The sequence below is a fragment of the Triticum dicoccoides genome, chromosome 6B (genome assembly GCF_002162155.2).
Source record: "Triticum dicoccoides isolate Atlit2015 ecotype Zavitan chromosome 6B, WEW_v2.0, whole genome shotgun sequence".
Taxonomy (NCBI): domain Eukaryota; kingdom Viridiplantae; phylum Streptophyta; class Magnoliopsida; order Poales; family Poaceae; genus Triticum; species Triticum dicoccoides.
In genome coordinates this window covers 137,026,941-137,037,921 of record NC_041391.1, presented here as the reverse complement: position 1 = coordinate 137,037,921, position 10,981 = coordinate 137,026,941, and the positions used below count along the sequence as shown (strand labels likewise).

The 10,981-nt window shown below is 42.2% G+C and overlaps 1 protein-coding gene across 1 annotated transcript in view; it reads right to left on the bottom strand.

Moving 5' to 3' along the window:
* Positions 1 to 4,042: 4,042 nt before the first annotated feature.
* Positions 4,043 to 10,981, bottom strand: part of LOC119320895 (ATP synthase subunit beta, chloroplastic-like) — a gene marked incomplete at its 5' end in the record, with an annotated part of 7,852 nt that continues 913 nt past the window's right edge. Inside the window, one exon of the mRNA XM_037594805.1 lies at positions 4,043 to 4,071. Coding sequence (XP_037450702.1) covers positions 4,043 to 4,071 — 29 coding nt within the window. The remainder of the gene's footprint in view (positions 4,072 to 10,981) is intronic.

Below are 10,981 nucleotides of genomic sequence, written 5' to 3'. Positions count from 1 at the left end.
TCGTCTATCTGTTGTCCCGTGATAACATTTTTGCGGTTTCAATTTTTTTTTTGCGTGGAACTTGGGGATCTTTATTCAACAAAAGCACACCTAGCACAATCAGCCGTGATGCTACTGACTAGGAAAGGAGGTTCAGTGTCCGTCCAACTCTCGATAACTAACAAAGAGCAACCTCGTTTAGCACAGAGGTGCGCCGAAAAGTTGGATGATCTAGATACATGCTGAATAGAAAAAGAGATAAAACTAGCAGATAAATCCCCTATTTCCAGTAGAAGCGGTGCCACCACAGAACGAGTGTGGTAGCGAGAGTTCCAGAGGTTTACGACCTCAAGGCAATCCACCTCCATGACTACTTCTCGAAATCCTCTGAGGTTTGCAAAACGCACACCATCTCTGAGAGCCAGAGCTTCAGCTATTAGCGGATTAGTCACACCGTCATGAGGTTTACACCAAGCACCTTTCAGTGCAGACGATGATCGAGCCACCCCGCCCGCCCCGGCCTTGCCATGCTCGCTGTTCATAGCCGCATCAGTGTTGATCTTTATAAAACCATCATCAGGGGGTGCCATCCATGCCCATGCAAGACCAAGGCTTGCTCATTTGGTAGCTCTAGGATGGAAAGATTTTCTCTGATCATTTTTATAGACACCATCGGTTCAGACTTGACCTTTTCGTGGAACCACTTATTCCTCGAATGCCAAATGGACCACATAATTGAAATTATCTTAGCCCTCGTCTACTCCTGAACAATCGGGTCACAAAGTAAGTCTTGTGCCCAGGACCTTGGGTGAAGCCTCGGTAGTCTGAAATCAAACCAGAGTTGTGCTTCATCCCAAAAACGCCGTGCATGTTGGCAGTGGACCAGAGCATGCATAAGATTCTCCTCCTCCGCCATGCACATTCTGCATAGACTATCATCTTTGATGTGTCTCCTTCGTAGTGAGTGCTCATCCGGGACAATCCCTTTAAGTACTCGCCACCAGAACACCCTTACTTTGGGCACTACCTTAAGTTTCCATAAGGCTTTCCACACATGTTCATCATTCTTTGAGGTGCCAATTACCGTCCCTTCTCCTTGAGCTTCACGCTCTTTACGGATCATCAAAGTACGGTAAGCAGATTTCACAGTGTAGATGCCCGACTTCTCAAAAGCCCAGGCCACATTATCTTCTCCACCACCAGTTCGCATAGGAATATTCAACGTCTGGTTTCAGAAAAGTATCTCGGACAAGATTAGTTTTCCAAGTCCAATTCTCCATGTCAATTAACTCATTCACATACTGCAGCGTAGTATTTTGTGGCTTGAGCATTGGTAACATGGAAATAGTATTGGGGATCCATTTATCATCCCAAATAGAGATAGTGGATCCGTTTCCAACCCGGTGAATCAGCCCGGATTCAAGTGCTTCCCGGCCTGCAACAATCGCTTTCCAAATTGTTGAAGACGATGAAGGAACACTAGCACTCATAAAGTCTGTATCAGGGAAGTACTTTCCTTTCATAACCTTGGCACACAAGGAGTTCAGATTTGTGATAAACCTCCATCCGTGTTTCCCAAGTAACGCCAAGTTAAAATTGTGTAAGTCACGGAACCCCATCCCGCCCTTCACTTTTGGTGTTGCAAGCTTGTCCCGGGCCAGCCAATGCAAAGCCCGCTTGTCAAGGGAACTAGCCCACTAATACTTTGCCATGTATGATGACCATTTGGAGCAAACTTTTTTTGTCAAGAGGAAGCAACTCATGCTATAAGCTGGCATAGACTGAACAACTGACTTTAACAAGATCTCTCTGCCAGCACAAGCCGAGAACCTCTATGACCACCCTTGAATTTTGCCACGAATACGTTCATTAATGTGATCAAAAGTACCACTTGTAATCCTCCCAACAGTAGTAGGAAGGGCGATGTATCGTTCACTGAAAGTTTCATTGTGAACGCCGAGCATCTGTTTCAATTTAGACACGCTAGTAAGCTTGCACGTGCAACGCACGTCTCAGGTGACACATAATAATATATACGATAACCTTACCCCTCCCCCCACCCAAAAAAAGATATAGGATAACCTTCTTGAAATTTTGAATTTCACACGAAGTGTATAGTACTTAATTCTTGTCTCATACACAACTCAAAACATCATTCTTCATGAATCAATATTCCTCTTGAATCAAATATCACACATATTTTATGTACAGATCAACAACCCGAGTTATTCCATGTATAAGCTTTCTCATCTCAGGAATTAGTCATACAAAAATTCCTAAGCTTTACTCCACTACTCTAACTTTATGTACCTGAACATTCCAAACGGAAATCAACCATCGTGCAAATACAAAAAGTAAGAGCCTAAACAAAAATTACCATGTTCCAAGTTGCGTCTCCTCACTCCCTCCCGTCGCCTCCAGACCCCAACCCTAGCGCCGCCAGGTCCCTCCCATCTCACATCCTGCCGTCGCTGCCGCCAGCCTAGTCCGCGGTGGTGGTGGGCCCGACGCCAAAGGGTGTACATATTTATGAACATACATGGTAGTCCATAACCATGTTGATATTACGTCCATCACCCAATTCTCTTCTATTGAAGCAAGGTTACTTGCAAATTGCAATGCAACATGTAGTTGAGCGTGAACAGTTGGATGAACTGGCATGATCTGACTCAAAGCAGAAAGCGGTAAAAAAGAATCAGAGGTTCATATGAAAGTCCTAAGACAATAATAGCACCCCAAAGAAGGAAAAGCAATACGCATATTGTAGATATGAATATTTGATGCATACTTATATATACACCATGTTGTCTTGTCTTCTTGCGCAATGCATGTCTCAAACTCTCGACTAATACAAAAAAATTAGTAAAAATGATTTACAAGCCTATTAACAATACATTGGTTATGATCATGCCCTTGAATGGTAGACTAACAGCAGCACTGCTCTCAGTTTTTATTAATTTTGTCGGACCAACAACTATTTTGTTACTTCCTGTCTGCAGTTTGAAGTTTCGCAAGTTGCCAATGCAAGTCTGGGCAGCAATCCGTTTCCACATTATCCAACATCATGTCTTTGTAAACAATTCCATAGAACGATGGCACCAACCCAAATACAATATGTTTTCACGTTAAATATTTCAAAATCGGTGCAGTGCCGCACTCAGCATAGCCATGAAAAAAATAGTAAGTGAACTACGGAGAAAATACCCCCACTGGGCTTCGTGTTTAAAATGATGACAAAAATTTACAAAATAATATTTAGATGATGACTGCTGCAAAAAATATTTAAAAGATGACAACAGGGAGGCATGTATCTTCACGACTTCACCACCCAGATTTTTTTTACAAACTACTCCCTCCATTTCTAAATATAAGTCTTTTTAGAGATTTCAGTAAGGACTACATATGGATGTACTCCCCCCATCCCAAAATTCTTGTCTTAGATTTGTCTAAATACGGATGTATCAAGTCACGTTTTAGTTCACCGTATCTAGACAAATCTAATACAAGAATTTCGGGACGGAGGGAGTATATAGACATACTATAGAGTGTAGATTCACTCATTTTGCTCCTTATATAGTCCATACTGGAATATCTAAAAAGACTTATATTTAGGAATGGAGGGAGTAATATTTAGATGACTACTACTTAAGAACCCTAGTCCTTGAGAATGAAACCATTTCTTTGTTTCCAAATGTTCCAACAAGCCAGCATAACAACATCAACAAAGAAAGGTTTGGTGTAAGTTCTAATCACCTACTTTAAGAGCTAAATGATATCTCTAGATCCCTAGATAATTTGTCAAATAATCTGGAGATGATACTAAACTCGCACACTAAAATTGCAGGAGCAGATACAAAATTGTAGGCTAAATGATGATACCCATTGTGTTATGTGTCCAACTTGAACATTTCTTGTGGTAATTTGTCATGAATAAGACTAAATGTGAGCAACACTAAATTAGAAGATGGGCAAGATCGAGCCTTCCTACTATTTTTTACTTCAGATGCCTTCTGATAAAATTCCAAAGCATACAGTTCAAGAGGCACGATCATGGTACACCGCTTCAAGGGTATCTGGGGTGGCCATGGTAGCCTGCTCATGCACACTTAAATGGTCAGAAATCTTCAAGCTAATGCTTGCTAGTTCCTTAAGTGACTTCGTCTATGTAACAAAAAACTGTAAAGCTGGTCTAACTTTGGGAATCAGAGAAATGATAATCAACATGGGATTGCAAATCATGATGACGAATTTGATCTGCCTCATCAAACACCAACATTTGTTCCCTACGAAATAAGTAATGATTTTAGATAGTCTACATCACATAAGTTGGAATTTAGGATAACTTATAAATCAGGTTGTGTCCAATAATTTGGAGCTATGAGAATTTGAAGTTTGGGGTCTCGTCCAAGTGTCAGACTCACTGCCTAGAAGTGCGAACTAAGATATTCAAACTGTTCCTGCATTATTTTTGTTGCTAAATTCTGGTGCATTTAACAATAACACTGCCAATAAAACTATGTTGCTTCCCCACCTTCTTGATCACATCCCAAGTTTGACCAGCAAAATCATTAGTGGGAAAGGGAATAATGCACAACCCACACCATCCTCAGACTCCATTTCTCCCATTACAGCTACCAAAACTGAATGTGGTAAGATACACTATCAAGGAACTGTAACTTTAATCATTGTTACCGGCGACATTTCTTTGTAGCGGCACTTGACATAACCGTGTTGTTGGTGCATCTAGTGCCCCTTAGTGATTTTGGTGTATTGAAGACTTATAGGTTAAGGGACTAATATGTTTGTGAGTGTACACAGGTTCTATAAGTCGATGAGGAGTTTGATATTTACAGTGAAAGTCGACCCCTAAAAATGAATGTCTTCGGCTGAAGACTTTGTTCTCCTGAAGACTTTGAAAGTGATGAAATTGGTGTGACCGTGAAGACTTGGATATTCATGTGAGGACTATGAAGTGTGAAGGCTTTTGTTTTCATAGTTTCATTTTCTTCTTCTTGAGTCATAGGAAACACCGTACTGTTAAAGGGGGTCGAGATAATACTAAGGAAACTGATTTCCAAGTGATGCTCATCTCAAAATCCTACACATACCCAATCCTTCGAGTGAAGCCATTGAAAATCTCATATCAGTTCAGTCAATTTCTTCAGTGACAGAGACGAAGATCTTCTGGTCTCTGAGGAATTTGTTTTGACTAAGGAGTTAGGAATTCGCCAGTGCGGATCGCCTACACAGTGAGGAACATGATAGCCCAGAGGAATTCAAACCTCAAATCCAACCATTGATGTGCCATGCACCAGCTGTCCAAAATATCTACCCACCTAACGGTCATATCATTGAAGGGCATTTATGTCTTATCATGTCGGGCTGCTCCCTAGGCTATAAATAGCCGCCCCTATAACCACTAGTTGGTTGGCTGCTCCGAGAGAAACGGACACTTGTCAATTGAGAGCATCCCATTCCTCCGAGGACTTTGAGCGAAAATCATCAAGTGAGGAAAACCCAAATCCCAAACCCAAACCTACAAACCCAAAGTGATTGAGCATCACTGAAGAGATTGTTCCTGTGTGGAACCGACGCTTGTTACCTTTGAGGACTGTGTATCCTCCAAACGGTTAGGCGTCATGGTCTGAGCATCCAAGAGGAATTGTGGATTGTCGAGCGACCGAGTCTGTGAAGGTTTGGAAGTCACCTGTGAAGACTTACCACTATTGTTGGGCGAGGTCTGTGTGATCTTAGCTCAAGGAGATTACGGTGAGGACTGTGTGTCCTCGAGTTTAAATACTCAGCCGCTCCAACCAGACGTACAACTGTCACAACAGTTGAAACTGGTGTACCAAATCATTGTCTTCACCAAGCCTACTGGTTCTATTTCCTCAACCCTTTCATTTCCTTAGTTATGTGTTGATGAACCTGATCATTACTATTTGAAGACTTTGACTGAAGACTTTCTCTAATTTATCAATCCTATTTCTTCAGTCAGTTTGTCTTCATCCTGCTTATCCTGCGTTTACGCTTTCTGTACTCTGTTTTTGTCTTTCATTTCATCATGATGACTATGTTGTTGCGCTGTTATGCTTATACCTGAGTACTTATTCCGCTGCAAGTAGTTCTTCGCCTAGGAATTTCCTCACCCTGAAATTCCTCAGTGAAGAATTCATAAAAATCGCCTATTCACCCCCCCCCCCTCTAATTGACGTAATGCACTTTCAAATGGTATTAGAGAAAGGTACTCCCTTGTTCTGTGTGATTTTGGTTTAACTGCCTAGAGTTTTAGTTATGTCGACTGTAGGTATGATCAAGGTCTCGGCTGGGTGTCCTACCTTTGATGGGATGGACTACTCCTACTGGAAGAACAAGATGCGCATGCATCTTGAGGCAATTGGTAACGATCTCTGGTATGTTGTGGAAAATGGTGTTCCCTCTGTCACTCCATTTGTGAATGTTGCTGATGTGAAGAGATTCAAGCAACTCGATTCTCAAGAAAAGAATATCATATGTTGTCATCTGATCAAAGGACAGTACGACAGAGTGAGTGCTCTGGAAACTGCCAAGCTGATTTGGGACAGGTTGTCCAAGATCAACGAAGGAGTCCCAACTCAACGTGACTCCCGAGTTGATGTTCTTCACAATCTCTTCAATCATTTCAAATGACTCGACAACGAAAATGTTTAGCAAACCTTCGACCGCCTCACTGACATCTCAAATGAGCTTCAAGCACTTGGCGCCACTGACATCACCGACCATGAGGTGGTGAAGAAATTGCAGAGATCACTTGATTCTTCAATTGACACTTGCCCTGATGATTCAAGAGCGAGCTGATTACAAGTCACTAGATCCCGCTGATATCATCGAGAGGCTAAATACTCATGAGTTCCAGCTTGCTGAGAAGAGAGATCTCTATGGACCGAGCTACGGAAGATCACGTGCACTGAAGGCCAAGGTAGTCTCTAAGTCCGAAGTTGAAGACTCTGGTAGCAGCCTTGGTGATCTTGAAGAACTGAGTCAGGAGCTAGCAATGCTCGTGAGGAAATTCCAGAAGTTCTCTCGCCGCGATCGTTTTGGAAAGTCTTCAAGAAATGATGATTCCTCGTCCCGTGACTACCAAAAGAGAACTTGCCACAAGTGCAAGAAACCTGGTCACTACATGTCTGATTGTCCTCTGTGGGAAAAGGAATCAAATAAAAAGAAGTACAAAGATGATGATTCTGATGACTCAAAGAATAAGAAGTAATCTTCAAAGTCTTCATCATCAAAATCGTCAAAGTCTTCATCTCACAAGAAGAGCAGTTCCAAGAAGGCCTGGGCATTTATTGGCAAGGAAATGGACACTGAAGCTGAATCTGAGAAAAATTTGGAGGAGGAGGAGTCTGAGGAATCTGACTCTGGTGTGGTAACCTTAGCCCTCGCTACCGCTTACGTCAGCAAGTCCATCTTCAACACTGAAGAAGATGACCTCCCCAACTCTGCTGACAAAAGCTTCGATGACTACGCTCCCACCTATTGCTTCATGGCAAAAGGTGTTAAGGATGAACAACCCAAAGCTACTGAGTGGGTCCTCGACAGTGGATGTACAAATCACATGATGGTGACAGGAAGTTGTTGATGGACACTGATTTGTCACCATCTCATCTAAAGCATATCACCTATGCTGACAAAGGCAAAAGCAAGGTGTTGGGTCTAGGTAAGATTGCAATCTCAAAGGATAGACACAGGGACAAAGTCATGCTCGTCGAGTCCTTAGGATTCAACCTCATGTCTGTCTCAATGCTTTGTGATCTTGATATGGTTGTTGTCTTTGGCAAATATCGTTGCCTTGGGCTAATGGAATTTGACAACTCCAAAGTCTTCGAAGGCTTTAGGAAAGGAAACTTGTATATTGTTGATTTCTCTGCAGGACCACAGCCTGCCACATGTCTACTTGCAAAAGCTTCAGAATGTTGGCTATGGCATCGACGACTTGGTCATGCTGGGATGAGGAACTTGCATACACTCACGAAGAAGAAGCATGTAATTGGCATCGAGGGTGTCAAATTTCTCAAAGATCATCTTTGTGGGGCTTGTGAGGTTGGAAAGATCACCAGAGCCAAGCATCCCTCAAAGACTATCATGACCACTTCTCGTCCCTTTGAATTACTTCATATGGATCTCTTTGGCCCTACTCATTATGCCACGTTCTCTAGTTCTGCATCATTATATGGCTTTGTCATGGTTGATGACTATCATCGTTACACATGGGTGCATATCATCACTTACAAAAATGAAGTGTGGGAAGTCTTCAGACGATTTTCCTCAAGGGCTTCTACTAACTTCGGTGTGAAGATCAAGCATACCAGGAGTGATAATGGAATAGAGTTCAAGAACACTGGCCTCGATGAATATCTTGATATGCTTGGCATTACTCACGAGTTATCTGCTCCTTATACTCCTCAGCAGAATGGCATCGTGGAGCGCAAGAACAGAACTCTCGTTGATATGGCTCGCACTATGCTTGATGAATACAAGACGCCTCAGCACTTTTGGCCTGAAGCAATTGATACTGCGTGCCACATCATCAACAGGATATATCTTCACAAATTCTTCAAAAAGACCTCATATGAACTCCTCACTGACAACAACCCAAATGTAAGTTGTTTCAAAGTCTTCGGTGCTAAATGCTGGATTAGAGATCCTCACCATCACTCTAAATTTGCACCGAAAGCACATGAGGGTTTTATGCTTGGTTACGGAAAGGACTCGCACACCTAGAGAGTCTTCAACATCAATCATCACAAGATTGTTGAAACTGTAGATGTGTGATTCGATAAAACTAATGGCTCGCAAAGAGAGCACCTACCTCCTGTGCTAGATGAAATGTCACCTGAGGAATCTATCAAGTTCAAAGCTACTGAGGATGTCATTCCTTCCGAATAATCTGTTGAAGAAGTCATTCCGGACCGTGAAGAAAATCACACTGGTGCTGCTGAAGAAACTGGTCCTGAAGAAACTGCTGGGCCTAAGCAAAGTCGTCAACCCGCACATCCTCGCATTGCAAACGAAGTGCAGATCGAGAAGATCATCGAGGACATCAACGCACCAGGTCCCCTCACACGCTCAAAAGCTTCACATTTATCTAACTTTTGTGGGCACTTTGCTTTTGTCTCTATCACAGAGCCCACTAAAGTTGATGAAGCATTCATGGAATCTGAGTGGATTCAAGCCATGCAAGATAAATTGCATCAATTCGAGCTCAACAATGTGTGGGAGCTTGTCAAGCGACCAGACCCACGCAAGCACAACATCATCGGTACCAAATGGATCTACCACAACAAACAAGATGAAAATAGCCTTGTTGTGAGGAATAAGGCTCGTCTTGTAGCTCAAGGCTACACATAGGTTGAAGGAATTGATTTCGATGAAACTTTTGCACCTGTTGCTAGACTTGAGGCTATTCGCATATTGCTTGCTTATGCTAACCATCATAATATCATCTTACATCAAAATGGATGTGAAAAGTGCATTCCTCAATGGTAAGCTTGAGGAAGAAGTATATGTTGCTCGACCACCAGGTTTTGAGGATCCAAAATTTCCAGATCACGTCTACAGACTCAACAATGCCCTCTATGGCCTCAAGCAAGCACCTCGGGCGTGGTATGACACGCTGAAGGAATTCCTCATGAAGAAAGGCTTCAAACCTGGTTCACTTGACCCAACTCTTTTCACCAAAACAGATGACGATGAATTATTTGTGTGCCAAATATATGTTGATGATATTATCTTTGGTTGTACTAACCAACGATACACTGATGAATTTGCCTATATGATGAGTGAAGAATATCAAATGTCTATGATGGGAGAATTGAAATTCTTCTTAGGTCTTCAAATTCGTCAACAATACAATGGCATATTCATATCTCAGGAGAAATACCTCAAGGATGTGTTGAGGAAATTCGGCATGCAAGATTGCAAAGGTGTCAAAATTCCTATGCCCACTAATGGCCATCTATGCACTGATGAAAATGGTAAAGATTTTGATCAAAAGGTATACCGCTCCATGATTGGCTCTTTATTGTACCTATGTGCATCTAGGCCGGATATTATGCTTAGTGTTTGCATGTGTGCCTGATTTCAAGCTACACCGAAGGAATCACACCATAAGGCTGTGAAGCATATTCTTCGATATCTAGCTCACACACTAACACTTGGATTATGGTATCCCAAGGGCTCTTCCTTTGATCTCATTGGATATTCAGACTCTGACTATACTGGTGATCGGGTGGATCGCAAGTCAACATCAGGCACATGTCATTTCCTCAGACGATCCTTGGTATGTTGGTCCTCGAAGAAGCAGAACTGCGTATCACTCTCCACTGCTGAAGCTGAATACATTGCTGCTGGATCTTCTTGTGCTCAATTGCTGTGGATGAAGCAAACCCTCAAGGACTACAGCATCAATGTGAAGAATGTGCCTCTCTACTGCGACAATGAGAATGCTATCAAGATTGCACACAACCCAGTTCAGCACTCGAAGACAAAGCACATCCAGATTCATCATCATTTTCTTTGTGACCATGTGTTGAAGGGCGACATATCCATCGACCACGCAAATACTGAAGACCAGATGGCTGATATCTTCACAAAGCCCTTGGATGAGAACAGATTTAGCAAGTTGCGGTGTGAGCTAAATATCCTAGAATCTTCGAATGTTCTTTAAAAAGGACACACATCCTAACACTTATGCTGACTTGATGACTTAGATGTGCAACACGAAGTAACGTTTTTCTTCAATCAATGAAGACTAACCCTCTAAGTGTGAAGAAATTAATGAAGAAATCGATTCTCAGAACCCTACGACAATTGTACGCGGTGTCTGAAATCAGCTTTCTTATATGGTGGGTTACGCCACCAACCAAAGTTGAAAATCTTCAATTTGAGTTTTTTTATTTTTGAAATTCCTCAGTTTTTCAAATTCTTCAACTTTGCATTGTCTTCATTTCTTTCGTCGTTG